At 37.6% G+C, this 24171-nt stretch overlaps 1 protein-coding gene across 3 annotated transcripts in view; it reads right to left on the bottom strand.

Moving 5' to 3' along the window:
* TRPV2 (transient receptor potential cation channel subfamily V member 2) overlaps positions 1–24171 on the bottom strand; it is a 1022245-nt gene that overhangs the window by 455373 nt on the left and 542701 nt on the right. For all 3 annotated transcript variants that reach the window (XM_044054526.1, XM_044054527.1, XM_044054525.1), the window contains exons 3-4: positions 13825–13964; positions 2714–2866 (exon numbers count right to left, since the gene is read on the bottom strand). In XM_044054526.1, the coding sequence (XP_043910461.1) occupies positions 2714–2866; positions 13825–13964 (293 nt within the window). The remainder of the gene's footprint in view (positions 1–2713; positions 2867–13824; positions 13965–24171) is intronic.

Genomic DNA, 24171 nt, shown 5'->3' with positions numbered 1-24171 from the left:
CTGTAGGATGTCCACATCATTTGGGGACTCAATTATGGCTCCTAGTTTGCAGACATCTGTGAACTTCATTAGCCAGAGGCCTTCTGTGTTAACCTGTACTGAACCCTGTGGTACAGGAGAGGTCCCATGACTGAACCCTATGGTACTCCACTTGTCACTGGTTTGAAGTCAGATTTGGAGTCTGCAATGTTTACTGTGTGGGTTCTGTCAGTGAGCCAATTGGCAGCCCATCTTGTGATGTAGGGATTTATACCTAGTTTAGTGAGTTTAGCTATATTCCAGAATGGGGGATGGTGTTGAAAGCCTTGGCGAGGTCAAGACAGGCTGTGTGAATCACCTTTCCCTCGTCTACGGCTTTGGTAACTGCCTCAAAGTAGTCGATCAGGTTCAGAAGGCATGATCTGCCTTTCACAAACCCGAACTGGGTGGAGTCCAGAGTTTGGAGGTTACCAATGTCTTTGTTTATGAGTTCCATTATGATACGTTCCATGGCTTTGCAGACCAGGCTCATCAGGCTAATAGGGCGATAGTTCCCAGGATCAGTGGTGGCTCCCCCTTTGTGGAGTGGGATAACTGTTGCTGTGCACCATTCAGTAGGCACAAATCCTGATGTTGAGACTATGATTGAACATTGTGCTTAGGTGGGGAACCAGTTCATTCTGAAGTTCATGTAAAACGCAGCCTAGGATGTTGTCTGGTCCCATGGATGCTGTGTTTTTGGTTTTAGAGAGTGCAGTTTTTACCTGCATAGATGTGATTACAGGGACTCTGCATTCTTCCTGTATAGATATGGGCCCTTTAGGGGTGAGAGGGGGGTAAAGTTAGCACTAAACCTATCTGCCAGGATGTTGGCAATATCAGTTGATTCTGTAATTTTCATGCCATTGTGCTGTAACTCGGAGCAGATCTGGGTGTTGCCATTGAAATTCTTGACATAGCTATAGAATGCTTTGTGGTTGCCCTTAGAATCAGAGGTGCTTTTGTTTTTGTAGCTAGCTTTGGAGGATCTTATAAGGGATCTCAACTTCTTACTGAGGCTGACCAGGGAGCTCCTCCACTCATGGGATTTTACTCTGTTTTGCAACAGTTTCTTCCTTCTGTTGTAGAGTTTGTTTATGGCAGGGGACCATCAGATTGGCTTCCTTTTTTTGGAGGATAGTGTCTTTGTTCTGTTTGGGATAGCATGATCCATGCACTCATGTAAGTGCTTATAGTGTGCATTTGTGTAGGATTCAGCAGTCGTAACTGTATTGTCCATCTGCATGGGCATCATGAAGTTCGCCACTTCTGTCTTAAGAAGCCTGAAGTTGGCTTTGGAGAAATTTTTTACCATGGTTTCCTTAATGGTGGGTGGGGGCGGGATGTGGATATCTAGTGTGATTAGCTTATGGTCGGATCTGACCAACGAGGAGTTGACTTTAGGTGTGGAACACCGGTCACTCATGTTGGTAATGACTAGGTCTAGGATATTGTTGCCCCTGGTAGGGGTGTGGATAAGTTGATCCAGGGCATTGGAATTTATGAATTCCAGGAAACGTTGAATGAAGGAGTTGGTACATGGTTTTCCCACTTAATTGTGGGGTAGTTGAAATTGCCCATTATTTGGGTGTTTGGTTGAACTGTAATATTTTCCAGTATATCAAGAAAAGAGGAGTGGGAATTCTGGGGCATGATGGGGGATCTGTAGCAAGCTACAATTTGGATTGCAATTTTGCCCAGATTTAGTTGCACTTGGATAACCACGGATGCATTATGATGCGCAACTAGCCTGGAGATGGGGATATCCTTAATGAATATGGACACACCTCCACCTTTGGTGTTCTGGTCCAGGTTAGATGGCCGAAAAGTGTGGTATGAGTTATAGCCTGGTAGTGCAGGGGTGGCTCTCTAGAGCCTTGAACCAGGTCTCAGTCACTGCACAGATATCGATGTTCTCCATTTTAAGGAGTGTCTCGAATGAGTGCATTTTGAGATTTAGACTTCTAGCATTGAGTAGCATTACCCTCAGTTTTTGCTTGCCTGTTCTTGTTATGGTGGTGAATTTGTCATTTGAACCTTGCTTAAAAAAGGCAGTATTGGGGTGGCAAGAGCTTTAGCCAGTATCCGGAATCCCAGGGGAGACATGTGCAGGCCATCTCTGGCAAAGCATTGTGGTCTGTCGACTATGCCATCCCAGGCAGATAGATACTGGATCCCCTTAGAATGACACCAGAAGCTTAGCCAATTGTTGAAGTCAATCATTTTGTCCTTGTACTGCGGTATCATTATGGGCGATGGCAGGATTGTTGGTTATTTTACGTAGGGGTTATGGGGAGCACAGCCCTTTGCATGGGAATTTGTGGGGGGGTTGCCACTTATGTAATAGTATGTCTTTGAATTTTAATTAAAAAATGTATTTTCGATGCAGTTTTGGCAAACTCTTTTCTGTTAATAATACAGTTAGTCAAATTCAATTTAAGGAATTATCTCCCTCCTTAATTCTTATTTCTGTGTTGAAGTAACACCCCAACCCCGTGTACAAAAGTGGGAAAAAGGGACCGTGGCTAGATGGATGGATGTTTTTTATTTATTCATTCGAAATATTAAAGACTTCAAAAATAGACAGTAAGCATTAACATACAGATTACTACTAATATGACACATTAAATGATTCAGCAAGATAGGATACAATGATGTTGTATGCTGCACCTTGTTAATTCACATTCTTTATTACCTTTATAGTAGGTATCAGTATATGCTGCATTCACAAGTTCTTTCAGGCCACCTATTTGCTCTGCAACATCCAGAAGTAAGGGCACAGTTTCATTCTTTCCTTGTTTCAGATTTAACATAGCCTTTAGTAGACATGTTTTACCAGTGTCTGGATCTGAAAAAAAATGTGAAAAAATGAATCCATAAATATAACAAAAAATGCTAATTAAAGAAACCAATGATTTTTGAAGTTAAACATTTTCTATTTCAATAAGAAGTACACAGTGTGTGCAATGGGTGTCTTAAGCTATGTATATCAAAGACAATGACCATACTAAGACAGAATAAGTAGAGAACAATTCTGACAGTGATTGACACCATTGATATGACTCAGGCCACACCTGCTTGGTCATGTTGTTGTATCATTGATGCCCACATGCCTTTTAAAATATTAAGATTAAGTAAAAATGTTTTATTAAAAGCCTGCTGCCCAGGTGTGTGCTAAATTAGGACTAAGTTGCAACAATTGCTGGTTACAAGATGTGGCTGACAATAGCTTTGCTCTGGGCTACTTCTGCACTTAATAAGAAATGGCACTACTATACTTCACTGAGGCATTTGTAATCAGTGGTCTTTTTTTTTTCAAAATTTCAATATCACAGTTGACTTTATCACACTGTATTGATTTTGTCAGTCGATGCATCTTAGAAATTTTCCCCTTTATCTTTGCTGTAATGAGATAGTAGAGTTGGCATATATAAGTCAGGAGACATGGGGAGGCAAGATTTTTGTTCTATTTTAATGCTTTTTGGGTTACATAAGATCATAGGATTACAGAAACTAGAAGGAAAGTAAGTATAAGGACCAGGTGTGTCAAGTCAAACAACATTTGGACTGGAATATAAAATTAAACATTTTATAATGTAGGTTATTAATATAAACACGTAATGTTTGCCAAAGTAGTACTTAACAAAAACATTCTTCAGCACTAAGCCTGTTCAATAGAATAAGACTGATTAACTTGAGTCTTGACAAAACAACACCCTAATCATACGTCTCAACTGTACAGATTTTCGCAGAATGTTCAGATTTTTGCTTCATATTTTTGGTGTGGTCCTCCTAAAATCTGTACTTTTCTGGCAAATAGCTGAGGATTAAATAATGACAAACATTTGAGTTTAAGACTCCACATCCTTCAGAAAATTCATGCTAATGCAAAACCTATTATTCTGTCAACTTTCTAAGTTTGTGAGAGCAATATTTAAAGTCTGCCCCTATTTGTTCCCTTATCATTTTAGGCTTTATCCAGATATTTTGCTCTAAGAGGTTGAGAGTTATGACCCTAATGCATATTAGGTAACCCAGTATAATAAGATAGCAGCATTGTGCCTCACAATGTCCCTGGGCACTCTTTTATTTCCCAGTAGTGTCCACCATGTTGGGTGTTATTGCTTGCGTAACGTGTGTCTGTATGTATGTATACATACATGTATATTTATATATATATATATATATATATATATATATATATATATATATATATATATACACACATTATATATGGATTCCAATTACAAGAACGAAAGTTCACTACTTTGAACTTGTAATAGGAAGCCTCACTTCTGCGAAAGTTCACTTTAACGAAAGGGAACTTTTGCGTAAGTGCACTTCACTGAAAACACCGCATCACAGCGGAGGACATTAAAAACAAGCTATGTCCTCCACTATGCTGTGATAGTCACGGACCTTAGGGTTAGGGCACGGGTTAGGGTAAGGGGATAGTTAGTAAAGCTATCCCCTTACCCTAACCCATGCCCTATCCCTAAGGTTCATGACTATTGCACCATAGTGGAGGACATTGCTATGTCCTTCACTGCGTTGCAGTCGTCACAGACCTTAGGGTTAGGGTATGGGTCATGGTAAGCTATGACCCGTGCCCTAACTCTAAGGACCGTGAGTACTGCACGGAAGTTCAGTACAACACCTGTTCGTTGTACTGAACTTCGCGTAAGTGCACTTTCGATTAAGTGCACTTTCGCTGCAGTGAGAATTCAATGCACTATTTCGAATTAGTGAAAATTCGATCTAGTGTATGGAACCCATTATATACATACAGGTAGATATGGTGGTTTCTCATAGGTTGTCAAATGTATTATTTTTTTAAAACTGTTCAGTGCTTTGCAAACTATTCAGATGTACTTATTTTTTAGTGTATTTGTTGTTTCTTGCTATTGTCTAATGGATGCAGATGCTTTGTGGCAGGGAAGTATTGTTCTTGTAATGCTGAAATATTTGGATATACAGAAAGTTTTGACATTATGTTTAAGAGTGTGTGTGTGTGTGTGTGTGTGTGTGTGTGTGTGTGTGTGTGTGTGTGTGTGTGTGTGTGTGTGTGTGTGTGTGTGTGTGTGTGTGTGTGTGTGTGTGTGTGTGTGTGTGTGTGTGTGTGTGTGTGTGTGTGTGTGTGTGTGTGTGTGTGTGTGTGCGCGTGTGTGTGTGTGTCTGTGTGTGTGCGCACGCGTGCACAAGCGAGTGATTGTACATTAGTGTTAGAATAAGGATTAAGTACAAGGACAGATTTAATGTGTGTTTGTGAGTAGTTGCTAGTTAGGGTTAGAGTAAGGGCAAAGTAAGGAGATAGGCTTAGTGCTCAATATGCATGTTTTTGTATGAAGTGTGTATCCAAGGTGTCTTGTATATTGGCAGTGTTACAGAAAAGGCTTTTCTAAGGTTAAGTATGGTGTAAGGTTAGGGTTAAGGGCAGGGTTAGGCATAGGGTTAAGACAAATTACTAAGATGGTAAAGGGTGGCAAACAGGAATAATCATGATTAAAACTACCACTTAAAAGTAAAAGGTTGAAGAATGTCATGCAATTTAAACAGCTCTACGGGAGCACCACCAGCACTGCAGAGAATACAAATGCTATGCTCATTCACCATGAAGGCAAACCATTTCCTGCTATATAAACAAAAATATCTAATCACACCACAGTAAAATCACAGCAAACAACACATACACTTGATAAATGTAAAATACTCCTGTGTTAAGTTTTTTACTAATTACTGTAAAAAGCCTGTAAACATCTTTGTAACTCGCCTGTGTTTAGGAGGCCATGGCAGAAGAACTCTCACCTGCCCCTAGTTTGGAGGAACATTCCTATGTTCAGGACTGATTTACCATGCACATGATGTACGTATTTCTAAAGGTATGTCTCTATTTTCAGGCTTGATGCACCCCTCACACAATTTTCTGAATCCCCCATTCCACTTGATGTTTGAATCAGTCTCGTGCACAACAAACCACACTACATGACCAACATACTAGTGGTACCAATAATTTAATGATAGAAGACACACATCCTACTTATTCCTTTTTCAGAAGCAAAAATCAAACAACCTTGTCTGGTAGAATTTTGTGGTGCAGTTTATAAAATTTACAGATTTTACATTGTTTCTTTGAGAATGTGCTTATATTTTTCAATTATTTTTGTTGGTAACCATTTGAAATGTCAGAACCAACAAGCTAGAATGAGTCCTGAAACATGCAGAATGAATGGCCGAAAAACAGACTACATATACTAAGTCCAAGATGGCCATTTCTCAGAATATTCCCTTTTCTCTGAAGTATGTTGATTCAGAGTTGGTATATATAAGTTCGGGGGGGCTGCTTGCCACAGAAAGGAAGTAAAGAAGTTTAATAAGAAGAACAATCTTCAAGATTCAATCTTTCTCTGGGTTTTCGGTCTTTTTTTTTTTTTTTTTGGCTTGGCGCTCAGCATTTGGAGTTATTACTTTCCTTACTTTCCACTAGGGAGATATTTTTGTATTTTTGTTACTCTGTTTTTTAAGGATGTGTTTCTGAGTAGTATCTCACATCCCTACAAGAAATGTGAAAAATTATGCACTATTTGGCATTCATATTTTATGTTAATTAGATACCCAGATTTTTGGCTGGATGTACCTACTTTCAAGGGCCTTTGTACCTATTGTCAGTGTCTGCAGGTTGAGAGGTATGTGTGGCTGTACTATACACAGTGCATAAAGTAAACTCTTACCCGTTTTCAACAATCCTATATTAATGTTTCAAATGCCTTTTAACTGCAGTTTATTTTTTTTCTCTGTGGCACATCATATAACTAAGTGTTATTTCATATTCTTTCTACATTTTTGTAGGTATTATTCTAAGTGTTTCACTAATTACAAAACACTGTTCTCAACATATGTAAGAAATTACTACACGTGTGATTACTTACTACAGATATATCACTATTTGGCTGCTGTGAGTATATATTATTATATTACAAGAAATTACATTTGTAGCCATATTTTCATATACACTCATGTTAGGCCTGAAATAGGTCACTTAAGATAAGCTCACTGACCCACTTAACAGACATACATAGATACAGAAATGTTAGATTAGGGTTAGGTGCAGGGTTAGAGTTCTCATGCATTACTAAAGTTGGTTCACCACCTTAATAATATATGCAAACCCATACCGTGCCCCTGCCTCTAACCCTAACCCTAACACCTTACCTTAAAAAAAACACTTTCCATAACACTATAACTATACAAGACAGTCTCAGACATATCTCACAAACATTAACACATGCACTACGCTACATCTGTCCCCTAACCAAACCCTAACCCTAACCCTAACCAGTAACACTTGCACAAACATTCACTTCTCACGCATGTCACAGAAGTTATCACCTAAAGTGTATTTATCACGTTTGGAAGCATCTTTGTTTTACAGATAATTTAATATCCTGTTATACTCCTCATGTTAAAGTTGAAAGTGGTTTTACAAAAAATAAAAATTGTAGTGTGTTGCTTGATTTTTTTTTTTTTTTTTTAGTTTCATTGTTTACTTGTTTTTTTTTTTCATTAAGACAGTACCCACAAAATTATGTCATGGCAGCAGCTGGTCAATGATTTGCAAATAACTGCATATCATAATGGATAATCAAAGCCAACTTACCTTGTGGATTCACTACTACATCATCTTAAGTGACAATTTTCAGTATTAGGTATATCACCTACAATCACAAATTGACTATTTGTCTTTATAGGGACTTAGAAACTACTGCCATTGCATTTAGGAATTAAAAAGTTGTAGCCTATACATTCATTTAGGTAGGGAGGCAATGTGGGTTCAGTCTTTCATGATGCCATGCTAAGAATTTTCAGCTCTGAAAAAAAAATCCACGGGCCCTTCTTATCATCAATATACAGTGTAAAAAGAGCATATTTGTTGCATCAAAAATGTGTAATCTGATATTGTATATGGTAAGGATGTTACATCCATCCCTAAAGGTTTGTTGCTTACACTTGCTTCAGAATATGACCAATACACTTTAACCATACCCCTCAACTGTCTAAATTTTTGCAAAATGTCCAGATTTTTTCTAGATATTTTTGTTCTGTTCCTCATAAAATTTGTGATTTTCTGGCAGATCATTAATAATTTTAGTCACTAAATATTGACAGACACTTGAGTTTCAAACTTGATATTCTCTAGTAAATGCATGCCAATTTAAAACATGCTTTTCTACGAAGTGTCTACGATTGTAAAAGCAATACTTAAAAACTCTGTTCCTGATTTTGTCCTCGCATTATCTTTGGCTTTGTCAAGATGTTTTGAGCTAAGAGGTTGAGAGGTATGATGTTAACCTTCAGAGTGACCCTAACCCACAATTACTTGCACACACACACACACCAACACACTCACTTCCAACACTACAGCAAACACCCATACACTTACCTTCCATAAGTAGAGTTTCTCTCTTTAAATGAAACACTAACTGTACAAACATCCACTCGACCATACATCCACCTGATCAATAAATTACAAGACCAGAGAGTATTGTGCTTCTATGTATCTCTCTCTCTCTCTATATATATATATATATATATATATATACATATATATATATATACATATATATATATATATATATATATATATATATATATATAGGTATTCATCATCATCATCATCATCAACCCCCTTTTTTCCATTTTCTACATGGAGTTGGGGTGTCATCATATCTCTCGATTCAATGCCACACTCCTGCCTTCTTCAACACTCATGCCTGACTGTTACAGATATTCTCTCACACAATCCATCCTCCTCTTTGCCGGATGCCCTTGTTTCCTCTTAACATCTTTGTGTTTGTCCCAAATCTTATTCACCAGATTGGCTTCTGCTTTTCTGCACATGAGCCCGAACCACCATAATCTGTTCTCTTTGATCTTTTCTGCAATTGGAGCTACTTTGACATCTGCTCTTATGTCTTCACTTCTTCATCTGTCCCACAGTGTACATCCTACTACCCTTCTCAGGCACTTCATTTCTGTCACCTCTAGCTTTCTCATCTGCTCTGCCTTTACTGCCAAGGTTTCTGTACAATACAGTAGTACTGGTCACACCACTGTTTTGTACAACTTACATTTCAGCTTCTTTGGCATTCTTCTGTCATACACTACACCTGATGCACCATGCCAGTTGGCTGCAGCCCCTCTGATTCTAGCTTTGACCTCTTCATTCACTTTCCATTCTCTAGAACCACCCCTTCTAGATACTTGAAGCTATTAACCTGTTCCATTATCTCAATTCTCAGCTTCTTCTGATTTCCCCAATTTGCTGTTATTACCACTGCCTTATATGGACATAGTTTCATCCCATGTGGCTTCAATTTTGCATTCCATTCCCCTATCCTTTGACGAAATTCTTGCTCAGAATCTGCCTTTAATGCCACATCGTTTGCATATAGGAACGTTGTTGATCTGTCCCCTCTGACCTGTTTACTAATGTAGTCCCTCATCATTATGAACAGCAGTGGGCTCAGAGCTGAACCCTGGTGCACAACCACTCCCACTGGGAACCCCTCTATGAGACCGAACACTTTTTGTACTTGAGTCATTGGGTCCCTGTACATAGTCTGCACTAATTCTACCAGTGTTTCTGGGACTTCAAACCACTGCAGATCAGTCCAAATCAGTTTTCTTGGGACCCTGTCACATGCTTTTTCCAAGTCTGTAAATGCCTAGTTGGACTCTTTCTTCATCTCTAGCTTCTTCTCAACCATCAGGTCAGTTGAGCTGCATCCTGATCTGAATCTGAACTGCTCATCTCCTATCTTACTTTCTTCTACTCTGAGTATCCATTTATCAATCACCCTCTCCAAAACTTTCATGCAGTGTGACAGGAATTTGATACTTCTGTACTACTCACATTTATGGATGTCTCCTTTGTTTTTGTACACTGGCATGAGTATGCTTATTCTCCAGTCATCTGGAATACACCTTTCTCTTCATACTGCTATGAATACCCTCAGAAGCCATTTTTCCTCTGTCACACCTAGCACCTTTATCATACCTGCTGTGACCTCATCTGAGCCTGCTGCTTTCCTTAGTTTAGTTTTCCTTAGTGCTATCCTTACTTCTTCTAAGATGGGCTTCTCTTCTTCCCTCATTTTAGGCTGTGTCTGGCTCAGTAGAGCGTCTGTGGGATTTTCTTCATTCAGAAGCTGCTGGAAGTATTCCAGCTACCATTGATGTCCTGTGGACTGTTGAGCAGGTTGTTGCTGGCATCCCTTATGAAAGGCATCTGACTATCTTCTTTATCTTCCTGCCTTTTCCTTGCAACATGATATAGTTTCTTTGAGCTACCTACTGAGTCACTTTCCAGAAGCTAGTAGAGTGCTCCTATGCCCTGTTCTTCTCTAGTGCAACTTCTTTCTTAGCTTCTTTGTTAGCCAACCAGTATTCCTTCCTACACACCAGACTACAAAGCCAGTGAAAAAGATGCCACCAATCTTGTATTAAACAGTTTATTCACACTGAATAACACTCTGGCGCCTCGGCACAGCCTTCCTGGAGTTACAAAATATGCCACACCATGCATCCATATATATACACACATATATTCACTTAAATACAATTAATTAAACAATCATCTAATTAGTCAACCATCAATTAAAATAATCATATATACATTTTAAAGAAACACTCTCCAGTTACATTCACTATTTTGACCTGCTGGAGATAGTATATTCAATTTTAAAATATATAAAGGTTCTTTGTACAATAATTTCTTTTTCATTAACACTTCATCTGTTTCTGAAATGTTGTGTCTTTCGGCTTTTCCCGGTTAGGGGTCGCCACAGCAGAACTCCGGTCCGCTAATGATTGGCAGTAGATTTTTACGTGCTGGCTTGCCGGGCCTAATGCACAACCTTCAACGAAGGAACGCCCATTCACACATGTCGCCACACAGAAGACGCTCTAACTGAGAATTGAACAGGCAACGTCTAACTGTGAGGCGACAACGCTACCGCAGCACCCCCACCTCATCTGTTTCTGAAATATGTTCCAAAATACAAGCTTTTAAGAGTGAAAAGTCACTACTATGACAAGTAAAAAAATGTAAAGCTATAGGGCTTATAGCATTATTGTTTTTTATGTCTCTAATATGTTCTTGCAGCAGAAGCTTGAATATTCTTTTAGTCTTCCCTATATAAAACAACTTACAGGGGCAAGGCAGATCATATACCACTGATTTAGTTATACATGAAAAAGCAGAAGTGGAACAGAACTTTACACTGTTTATTTTTGCAAAACATTTGGTAATGTTAGGGAAAACCGAACACCTTTTAGAAGGGAAGGTGCCACATGCACCAACCTGTAGATTTAATTTTTCACCAGGTGAAAGAAATCCATTGTGTACCAATTGTGGATTCCTAGCCTGGTCCGTCTTTTCTATCTCCTACTTTTTCCTACACTTCTCCTTTCTTTTGATGACTTCTTGGATTTCTGCATTCTACCACCAGCTTTCCTTATGTACCTTATTTCCATACCTGGCTCATCCACCTATCTGTTCTATAGTCCTCACAAATGCTGTTTTGATGTGCTGCCATTCTTCTTCAACTCCACCTATTTCCTCCTCTTCTTGAAGTGCTAGAGCCCTGAGTAATTCAATGAACTGTTGTGCTTTCTATCCAGTCAACTTCCAGGTCTTCAGCCTGGTCTCTGTTGACCTTAAATGCCTTCTGTGACCAATGCTGTCAGCTGATTGTGACAACCAGTGGTTTATGCTGTGGGATGACTGTTTCACTGGGGATGACTTTGCAATCATTGATTCCACCCCAGTGCCCCTTACTTTCTAGAAGGAAATCTAACTGAGTTGCATGTTGGCCACTCTTGTATGTGATCGTGTGACTGTTTCTCTTTCTGTACCATGTGTTGGCTACTATCAAGCCATTTGCCAGACAGAAGCCTAGAATGGCATTTTCTTCTTTAATCCTGTTGCTTTACCCATGTGGACCCAGGCAGTCCTCATATCCTGTTCTGTCGGTCCCAATATGCGGATTCAGGTCACGCATTATCACCATCAGTTCATGTTGTCCTGCTTTATCTACTAGGTCCTGCAACTGCTGCCTGAATGCACTCTTTTCCTCACTATCACAACCCTGCTGTGGGGCATAGGCTGAGATTATGAATACTACCCTGTCATTACAATAGAGTCTGATTGCCATGAGTCTGTCACTAATTCTGATGACATTCCTCACTATCTTCTGAAGCCTCTCTCACCACTATTCTCACACCATTTCTGGCCTGTCCTTCTCCTGAGTAATAGACCCTGGAATCCAAGTCAAGTGGCTTTGCTGCACTTCCCTTCCATCTTGTCTCATGCCTGCCAGCCATTAAGACCTTTCTATATCTTTTACTGTTCCATGTCCATCTTAGCTGGGCAAAAGCATCTCACAGCATGGCCATCATCTGGGCATCTACAAGGGATTTTCCATTTTCTGGCTATAGCTCCTCAGATAGTTGTTGATATACACACTTGAAGCCATGAGATCCTAATCTGCCTTCCCCTATGAATATGCACACTCCCAGGCACACGGGCATACGTACACACAAGCATGCACACACTCAAAGCTTCTACAGTGATGCAGCTTGTCAGAGCCAAATTCTCAGTCTAGTAGGTAGACAGTTAGCATCATCTATTCACTACTCCCCAACCTTCATCAACTTCTGCCGCACCTAGATTCAGAGACAATCCCAGGTCACCTAAATTGCAGTCAGGGTTTATCCCTCTGCACCATGGAGCTGACAGCCTTTACCTGATTTCTTGACTACTGTGTTCTTATATGGACTCCATGCAAGTGATGCAATTTGCTGTTCTCTAGTCAAATTATATATTATGTTTGACTGCATTTATCTAATTTACTAAATAACAATTCAATAGCATGAACATATGTTATCATGGTTTCCTATCAGATGCATAAGGCTTAGTACTGTGAGTCCAGAAATTAAAATGTAATTACAGAAAACTGAAAATTGAAAGCTTGTTGTTACATCTTAAAAACATTTTTGCAGGGGGATAAGCCCCCCCTGCACCTCGGGAATATACCCTTACCACCTCTGTTACTTATAATTACTAATTACAGAATCTCATTACCTCAGAGCAGGAGAAATATTTTGAGACATTATAGTTTCAGAGTTTGTATAAAGTTCCCCCTTATCACACTTACAATTTTGCTCACCCAAAGATTGCATTTTAATCCTTGCACTTTGAATAGACTCCTCTCTGTCACAGAACTGCTTTACTAACACATTCATGTCTAGAGGAAACTTCAGACTATTACATTTAAATTTAAACATTGTTTAACTTTTGTACTTGTATATTAGTATATGTGTATGAAATGCTAAATTAGTATGAGGTAAGATAGTGCTAAAAACAGGTGATAACTGTGTTAGAAGGAAAACTATGAGTATACAGATTTTTGGGGGAGGGGTTGAGGAAGAAAAAAAGGCATACAAAGTACCAGGAAGGGGTTCAAGAATCAAGGGGAAGGAAATATTAACAAGAATACATTCACAAGCTAGTTAGCCTAGAAAAACGGAACTAGTACGAGATATTTGGTAATGGTAAAATAATGATGACTGTGATGGGGATGAAAAGAGGAGACAACAAGAAGATGAAATATGTAATAAAAAACTCTGTACACTTGAGAATAATACTACATTGAAATCAAGGAGAATTTCTCATACTCTATACATGTATAATGGTGTTCTATAATTTCCCAAAAAATAACCAACGTTACATCTAGTCTGCTATCTTACCTTTGTATCTGGTGTCTGTAAGTTGTTTTGAAGTCCTTTGAAGATATTCCAGTAAACCATCCAAAGCTTCTGGGTCCCCTTCACTGACAGCTCTGAATATTCTTTCTCGATCATACACATTGTCATTATTACTGTCATTCCTGGAAGCAGAAAAAAAACTGGCATGTTCAGTAAAGACAAAACATGAATCACAACATCAAGCAAAAAAAGGAGAGAAACCAATACCAATATAAGGAACAGTTGTAGATGCAACATTGTTGGAATAACATTTTCCAAACACTAAACTGAGAAGTTATTATCTCTCTCCAGTTTTGAAGTATAAAGATGTCTCATCATTTAGGGAACACAGAGGCCACTGCAATAATTTTGCTTTTCGCTTTTTCCTTCTTTTCAAATATTTTTTGCTTAACTTACATACTAGTATATGACTCTTAGGAATTACCTCTGTTAACAAGTACTAAAGTACTGTGAGTGAAGGTACATTTACAGTTTGGGAACATATCCATAGAGTTTCTCCCTTAAACAACAATATTTTAAAGCAAATGCCTTAACAGCTATTACAGTCATTTATTACATTTCCAAAACCAATAATTTCATCCATTTTGCTATTTTGCACAACATTTCATAGTGACATCTCAGTACTATTTTTTCAATCATTTAGGAGCCTTTCCCAGTTTTCTTGAACCTGAGAAGTACAGACCACCTCAATTAAAACCTACATTAAACTCAGCATTTAGTGATTCGGTAAGGCATAACAGAAAACTTTTGAACTTCTGGTATATATATCTTAGTCATGTTACTAATTTTCCTTTGGGTTTTTGTTCACCTTCTTCATATTTTTCTTGCACTTTTATTTGTGGTGCACACCTCACCCACTGACCATTCCAACTGCCTGTTTTCATTAGGGGTAAAGGTTAGGGCAGATACAAGTAACTGGCAGGCTACTGTAAACACTATACTTCTGCCCCTCTCCATCAGGCTGCAGAGTCATAGTAGGATTCCCTTCCTTAAAAGAGACTTAGATAAGGCAAGCCCATGCTTATGTGCTCACCTACTGCCTTTGTGATCCAAGCACTGTCATATGCTGTTTCACATATGTCACGGTACCACGCGATCATCACCACGGAACTGCAGCTCCTGTAGCTGATGGTTATTATGCAGGAAAACAATGACTGCTTTAATAGGCATTTAAGCAGGAGTACTTCTTTTATTTACTCATTTTATGTTGGAACTCAGGCACAGCTCAGTACTGCCTATTCCATTCTCTCCCATGACATCTCTCAGAAGCATAATTTGGCCTGCTTTGACTCTATATGCCACTGGAAAAGGACCTTGATATAAAATCCATATGCTGCCTGTTAAATCCCCCTTGTGAAAAGTGTTGTGTTTTACATTCTAAACTTTTACTTAAACTGTTCTTGTGTTAGTAAGGGGGACCTCTACAATCTTAGCACTGTTTTGTGTGGCCTGAGTTTGAACAACACCTACTATATGTGCAGCCATTCAAGCATTGGTTTAAAAGTGGAAAAAACATTTAGCCTACAGTACCCTTGCATTAATATAGGATATGTCCCATCTACCATCTACAATGCTAAATTTATATCCTGCCTGAAACCTCACTTAATCCCACAATTTGTGAACTATGGCCATTCATTTGTTGAGAAACTGACTATTCTATTGAAATCCTGATTTTAATACTGTACTATTCATTTTATGTTGCTTACATACAGCAGTGCTCTTAAAAGTGTCATTCAAGTCAATGATTTATTTACTTAATATAACAAACACTAGAAATACCGTGCAAAAGAGGAGGGCTGTGTGACTGCTGGTAAAATAAATGCACACACAAACACATGCCCCTCTTTTCAGAGGTGAATTGGGAGTTCTTTCTGGTCGACTGACTTCTACAAAGTCACACAGTTGGCAAATGGGAAGAATCAAACCCGGTACCCTTGGCTACAGGAAGCAGCTCATTAACAATCCTGAGCTGTAAACCTCTGATCTAACTGCAAGGCTATAATGGTATATGCAACCTCGTAAATAAATTAAATAAATAAGTCCCAACAAAGTGAATAACAATTGCAGTCAGTTCCTACCAGACAAGTTCTTCCACACCACACTCACACACTCACCTATGGCCATATGTTGGCGTAGCTATTTAAGGGATACCAAGCATTTTCTCTTGGATTTATATCAATACAGCAACTCTGAGGTGCTTGACTCGGACTCTCACCTTGTTACTCTCAATGTACAGTCTCTATTTACCATCATACCAAATGATGTAAGAATTGATTCTATACAGAGATACCTATATACATACAGTGATTTAAAGTCCGAAGAGATTGACCTGATTAGCCTGTTTCTAGAAACCATTCTAGAGAATAATGCATTCACTTTTAATGGTGATATTTTTCTACAACGTGATGGCGTAGCTATGGGCACTTCATGTGCCAATAGCTACGCCAACATGTTTATGACACAATGGGAGGAGGAAATTCTTTTTCAAGTGGACTTTTTACCAGGTATGTAAAATTCTATAGACGTTTTGTAGACAATCTTTTTTTGTATGGGTAGGCCCAGATGAATTTTTGAACCACTTCCTTATAGCCCTGAATGAAAAATTCAGTTATTTAAAATTCACCATGAATTATTCTAAAACCAAAATAGAATATTTGGATGTGTTTGTGGAAAGGCTTGAAAATGGTATGATTAATACAGGTGTCTATAGGAAAAAAATGCTATAGAAATACCTTGCTACATAGTAGTAGCATGCACCCAGGATACATCTTTAAGAACATCATCAGGGGGGCAAGGTATGAGAGTATCTAGACTAAACGCCTCAGAGGTTGGTTTCCATAATGAAATAAAAACACAAATCACAAGCGTAGCAGGGGTAATAGCTTCCACAAAACCAAACAGCCAAAGTAGATGATAACTTTAATGTTCTAAGCGCTTTCGGTGGGATCAATGTCACACCTTCATCAGACAAGATTACAATTAAACAAGCATCTCCTATTTATACATAAATAGTTAATGATTAACCAACCCATTATATAATAAAGTAATAAAATAATTAAGTGATTATTGTCCTATCCATTACTAAAACCATTTTTAAAAAGAAAGTGCATTAATAAAAGTCACCACAGGGAACAATACAAACATTTTTGAACATATTAGACATTCGTTCACACTCATACTAATTCTAATTCTAGAAAAAATAAATAAAAAGATAATAAATAAAAATCAGGAATATACTGAAGTCCTAATCTGCCATAAAAGTTTTTGTTCCTCCAACAATAATTGCCATGACCCCCCTCTAGGGTCTGAATGAATCTGATACAATACTGAAAAATTAAATTTATGGGTTGAGTGCTCGATAATATGTCTCGCAAGGGCATTGTTAAGATCAACCCTACCAATACTATACTTATGTTCATATATTCTTTGTTTCAGTTTTCGTTCCGTTTTCCCTATATAGAAAGAGGGGCATGAGTCGCAACATGCCACATAAACTACAGCTTTAGAATCACAATTAAATCTACCATTTATTCTATACATTCTATTATTGATCATAACAGTAGATAATAGTAGGGTTGATCTTAACAATGCCCTTGCGAGACATGTTATCGAGCACTCAACCATAAATTAAATTTTTTAGTATTGTATCAGATTAGGACTTCAGCATATACATTACCTGGGTTAAATGAATTTGTCTCAGTTAAGAGTGTTTTAAAGCTAAAGGCATTGTGTAGGTGACATAATAATTAATATATAGTTTGATATTTTCATATCTATTATGTTTACACTTTTTATAACAGTATTTGTTTACTTAATAAATGTAGGTATATTGTCATGTGATTTCAATAACTTGAAAAGGATTTTACATGTTATTGGGGCATGTTTTAAGAATATTATGTACATATAAAAGTTTGGGATTATTTATACTCCTGATTTTTATTTATTATCTTTTTATTTATTTTTTTCTAGAATTAGAATTAGTATGAGTGTGAACGAATGTCTAATATGTTCAAAAATGTTTGTATTGTTCCCTGTGATGACTTTTATTAATGCACTTTCTTTTAAAAAATGGTTTTAGTAATGGATAGGACAATAATCACTTAATTATTTTATTACTTTATTATATAATGGGTTGGTTAATCATTAATTATTTATGTATAAATAGGAGATGCTTGTTTAATTGTAATCTTGTCTGATGAAGGTGAGATATTGATCCCACCGAAAGCGCTTAGAACATTAAAGTTATCGTCTACTTTGGCTGTTTGGTTTTGTGGACGCTATTACCCCTCGCTACGCTTGTGATTTGTGTTTTTAGCTGGTTTGTTATTCTGGTGTTTGTTTTTGGTTTTTCATAATGAAATATCCAATCTAAGGAACATGCTTGTTAATAGAGGGTATACCTACACTGAGCTAGATCATAATTTGGATGATTTACATGAACTTAGGGCAGATAGAGCTATACCCTATTTCTTCCCTTATATAGATTCAGATAATGCATATACTGAAATAATACATCATGATAAGTTGAAAATTCCTATGTTCTTCACCACCGATGTTGGTTCTATATCACGTATTATTAGGAACAATTGGTGGTCCTCACCACAGATTAGAAATATTGTTTGGGATGAACCGGCATTTAGATTTAAGAACAAAAGTAATCTTAGGAGAATGTTATGTCATACTAATGATGCAATAGGGAATTCAGATGGTGAGTTGGGTACCTACCCATGTAGTAACTGTAATTTTTGTGATTATATAAATACCTCTGACACATCTGTACATCCAAATCTGGTAGGAAATTTGAGTTTAGACTCCATGCCAACTGTCAGACTTCCAACATTGTTTACCTAGCTGTATGTATGACATGCCAATCATTTTATGTAGGCAAAACTAACCAGACTCTTAAGGAGAGAATGAGAGAACATCTATACAGTATTAGGATCAAATACAATAAGAATGCCTTATCCAAGCATGTCAACATGGCAGGTAACGAACACCTCTTTAAGTTTATGGTTATTGATAAGATAAACCCTACAATAAGAGAGGGAGACATTAGAAACATTACAGAAAGCAAGGAATCTAAATGGATTTTGAAGCTGAGAGCCAACAGAAGGAAAGGCCTCAATGAGAGAGCTTCTATAAAACCAATTTTTGAAACAGAGAAAATTATCGGTTGCCACATATTAGTCTTGCTATTTTATATGATTATATGCTTTTTGGCATTAGTGCGTTAGTTTAATTTGACTGTTACATGTTCTAGATGTGTGTCTTTTGGTAAGTCTGATGTTATGTGTTATACATATCTATGCTAATTTATACAGAGTAATGTTTTTTCTTCACTTATATTCTATGACCCTAGATGGTTTTGCTATGTTTATAAGGTATGTGGGCCCTTTTATTTTAAAACCTCCCATCTGATGAATTTTAGCATAGATTGGGTGTTATATATATGAGCCTTATTGTTACACTCTAGGTTATATACCACAATGAAATACCCATTGGGCTCAGGGGATAAGTTTTACATAATGGTGGCACTACATGTGAATGATCCTTAGATATGCATGCTAGGTAGTAGGTCATTTTAATGTTACCCTGCATATACTTTATTAACTGTATATTTATTTTTATTTTTGAAGATTTGTAGATGTATATTTACTTTGGAGTCTATAATTAGTAGACGTAAACTTGCATTCATACTGATGAAGGAAGGTTGAACATCCTCTAAAGCAATGGTATTGTGAACGTACGCAAGAGTCCTAGTACTCGTTGCTCGGAAACTAGTGATGTTATTGCCTTGAAGCCTATTTGCTAGTTAACACATGTCTTAGAAGTCCATGAATATTTCTCTTTATATTAATATCTTATTAGTATAACTTCTATCATTAGACACTCTGATTTATGTGTATATACAGTACAGAGTACAACATTAGTAAGGACTTGAGCTTAAGGGTGATTACCCACGGCATACATTGTACGTTTCACCAGGATAAGTTCTATATCTTATACATGCTGAATTCATTCAGCATAGGTGTGTATACAAATAATTACTAAGGCACATCAGTTTCCAACTGTATTATCTACTTTACTATAGAATAGGACATATAGATATGACGGTTATATGTATTAGATTGACTAACTATACATGCCACCTAACTTTTCGCATCTCTGATAGAGTTGAAGTGAATGTTAGTTAATGTTTATATTGGATATTTTTTATAACTATATGGTCTGTTGGCCCTATTATGTGTATGAAAACTCTCCCCTGGTGAACTCTAGCATAGATTGGGCGTTATGTATGTGAGATATACTGTTACACTTCAGGTTATTTGTTATGATGAATTACCCTTTGGGTTTAGGAGTTTTGAATTTTACATAGTGGTGACATCATATGTGATTGTTTTTTAGTTATGAATTATTCTAGGTGAGCTTGATGGGTAGCATGTCCTTTTATTGCACCCCTGCTTATACTCCATCAATTATATATTTACTTTTATTTTTGATGGCTTGTAGATGTTCATTTACCCTGGAGTTTGTTATCTGCAGAGGTATTTTCCCACTCATATTGGTTGAAGGAAGGTTGAATACCTTCTAAGAGTTAAGGTGCTGTGTATGGTTATAAGAGTCTTTGAACTCGTTATATGGCAGCTAGTGGCGCCACTGTTTTGATGCCCACTTGTCAGTTAATACACCTTTTAGATGTTTAGGAACATTTTCTCTTACACTCATTTTTTATTACTACATTTTATATGTTAGATACTTTGAATTATGTGCACACACAGTGCAGAATACAATAATAGTTTGGACTCAAATCCAAGGGGGGGTTATTTATGATATATTATATATCCCAATAGGATAAGCTTTATATTTCATAGATGTAGACAATGTTGCAGTGAATGTTTACACACGTTTACATTTGCAGCTCTTTATATAGCTAATTTATTGTTCGCTTTTTAGAGCGATTCTTTTTTGAAACAATTCATTTAGCATAAATGTACATATAAATAGGTATTAAGGCACACTAGTTTTTGAATGCATCATGTACCTTTTTATAGAATATGAGGCAGAGGTATGACTTGTTTTTGGAACTTGTTTGATTTACTATATATGTCACGCAACTTTTCATATTTGCTAAAGTGTTGCAGTGAATGTTAGTGACTGCTTATATTAATGGTTTGTTTACAACTAGTGCATTTTCACGGGTCTATATTAGAACATCGAAGTTTCAGAACTTCGAATGTTCTAATATTGACCCCTAATAACCGAAAGCTGAAAATAATGAAGTTTCAGAAAACCAAATTCTTTCCTAGGGAAAGAATTTGGTTGTCCGTTCCTGTTGCTTCGCAGTTTTCAGCACTGTGGTGGAATGTTACAGGTCGGGTTCAGCTAAGTGTGTGATTTTGTGGACGTGAGGGTTAGGGTGGGATAGGTGAGTTAGTTTTAGGGCACGGGTCAGGTAAGTGTGCGAATGTGTGGATGTGAGGGTTAGGGCGGGGTAGGTAAGTTAGGGTTAGGGCGCGGGTGAGGTGTGTGTTGCGATAGTGATGGACCTTAGGGTTAGGGTTTGGGTTAAGGTAAGTAGGTAGATAGTGGTGTATGAACAGTTTAGTGTAGGGTTAGATGTAAGATTTTAGGTGTATGTGTGTGGATTGCTGTTTGTTTGGTGTGTTTGTGTTGTGTGTATGTGTTTTGGAACTGATAACATTGAAAATTCAGAACATCAAATTTTTTCCTAGGGAAAAAATTCGGTTCTGAATTTTCAATGTTATCAGTTTTCGATTGCTAGGGTTAGGGTTAGGACATAGACATGGAGCCATGTCAGACTCAAAGCCTGTCACAAGTCGTGTCCCACAGGGCTCAGTCCTGGGTCCACTCTTGTTCAGCATCTACTTTTCTGAAGTACAAGCAAACACAGGAGGGTTATGGCTGACAAAGTTTGCAGATGACTGCAAACTGGGCGCCATAGTCGAAAACACATCTGACACAGATATCCTCCAGAAGGGCCTCACAGAAATGGATAACTGGTGCCAGAGCCATGGCCTGAAGTTAAACGCCAAAAAATGCATAGTCGGAAAAACAAGGTTACCCCTAGCTACCATATAGGTGGCAATCCACTGAGCACAGAAAAAGTCATCAGGGATCTGGGGACCCAGGTTGACAGTAGCCTTTCGTTTGACACTCATGTTGCTAAAGTAGTTAGGAAAACCTTCTATATCGCACACCTGATCATGAAGGGATTCACATCTAGATCAAGGGAGGTCATCGTCCCCCTGTACTCATCACTCATTAGACCTATGATTGAGTACAATGCCCGCTCGAATGTATCTGACCAGACACCTGCTGCAGCTTGAAAGGCCCCAAAAGTTCCTCACCAAAAGGATAAAGGGTCTCAAAAATATGTCTTATGCTGCCAGACTGAAAGAACTCAAGATCTATTCAGTCTCATACCGCTTGCTCAGAGGTGACCTGTGCCTGACATATAAGGCCATGTCAAACCCAGATTTGATGAATATGCTTCACCTCAAAAAATCTAGATCCCTCAGAACCACAAGGGCGGGAGACTTAAACCTTGACACGATTATAAATAGAATGTGCTGGAGGGACAGATTCATCACCCAGAGACTCCCTATGCTGTGGAACAAAATCCCGGTACATGTGAGGCAGAGCACCTCGCTGGCCTTGTTCAAGAGGAATCTTGACCAATGGATGGGAGATCGCAGATATACCCCAGGGATTACTTCAGTGTCACTGCTTGACAGAGGCACAGCAAAATGATAGGCATAGTTTTTATTCAAACTAAAGGGGTGGCGAAAGCCACATAACTATGGGCTAGGCTTAAAAAATGCCCTTGGGCAGATAGCCTAGTATGAACCTATGAACCTATGAACCTATAGATGATATTAGAAAATTTGAAGTTCTGAAATTTTGATGTTCTAATAAAGACCCCATTTTCACAACTAGTGCATTTTTTGTTTATAGTGCAATCCGATCCTTCCTTGAAATAATCTATTTAGTCTATGTTTTTAGCATGAATTATGGAAGGGTTGTAGTTGCATCATCTAACTAATTATGAATTATCAATGATGTCTTATATGGGCTGTTCATATATTAGATTCTATAGTATTGTTTTGTTATCGCTCTTACGTGCAACCGGTTGCAATCAAGACATCGGCTGTATTCTGTGGAACGTATTTTTATTTTTATACACTTTGACGTTTCCCAATGATTCACATTGCACACATGCCATATATTGAAAGGTAGTGAATGTTGATGCTAGTAGTATTTAATAGTTAATAAATTCAGTGTCATAGGAGCGACACTCATGTCTCCAACGTTTCCAAGTGTTTTAGAAGCATATGGATTTTCTGTAACGAGTGTTTGTTTTTCAATCGAATAGCAATCTGCTATTATTTCAGTTGAATGTCAGCTTTTTAGATTTTGTAATAGTTTGTTATTTTCATGAATTTTGAAACATTTTAAGTTTTTACCAAGTGTACCCACTAGGGATTTTTGCTACAATGTAGTGGCTTTTATCAGGATGTGATGTCATTCTATGGAATTATTTGATTGGTTTTCTTATGTTTGCAAATGCTTTGCAACAATTTGTTACATGGTCTGACAAAGCTATTTAGTGAAAGCGCTTACCGTTCATAATTAAACGTGTTTTTTATATTTTATGATTGTGGTTATTTTACTGTTGCCATATTTGTTGACTGCAATTGTTATTCAGTTTATTGGGACTTATTTATTTAATTTATTTACGAGGTTGCATATACCATTATAGCCTTGCAGTTAGATCAGAGGTTTACAGCTCAGGGTTGTTAATGAGCTGCTTCCTGTAGCCAAGGGTACCGGGTTTGATTCCTTCCATTTGCCAACTGTGTGACTTTGGAGAAGTCGGTCGACCAGAAAGAACTCTCAATTCACCTCTGAAAAGAGGGGCATGTGTTTGTGTGTGCATGTGTGCATACATATCATATGTATGTGTGTATATATATATATATATATATATATATATATATATATATATATATATATTACATCTATATAAATCTATCTGTCTCTCCCAATATATATATATATATATATATATATATATATATATATATATATATATATATATATATATATGTTGTTGACACAGTGGCACAGAGGATAGAATTTGTCACCTCACTGCAAGAGGTTCCCCAGTGTGATTCTCTGCTGTGGTGCCTTCTGTGTGGAGTCTGCATGTCTTTCCTGTGTTCACATGGGCTTCCTCCAGGTGCTCTGGTTTCCTTCTACATTCCAAAGACATGCAGTAGGTGGATAGGACACCTATAGCAGGACTAG

This window comes from Protopterus annectens, chromosome 13.part0 (genome assembly GCF_019279795.1).
Source record: "Protopterus annectens isolate FY-2018-M chromosome 13.part0, PAN1.0, whole genome shotgun sequence".
Taxonomy (NCBI): Eukaryota; Metazoa; Chordata; order Ceratodontiformes; family Protopteridae; genus Protopterus; species Protopterus annectens.
This window is presented reverse-complemented; position numbering and strand designations above follow the sequence as displayed.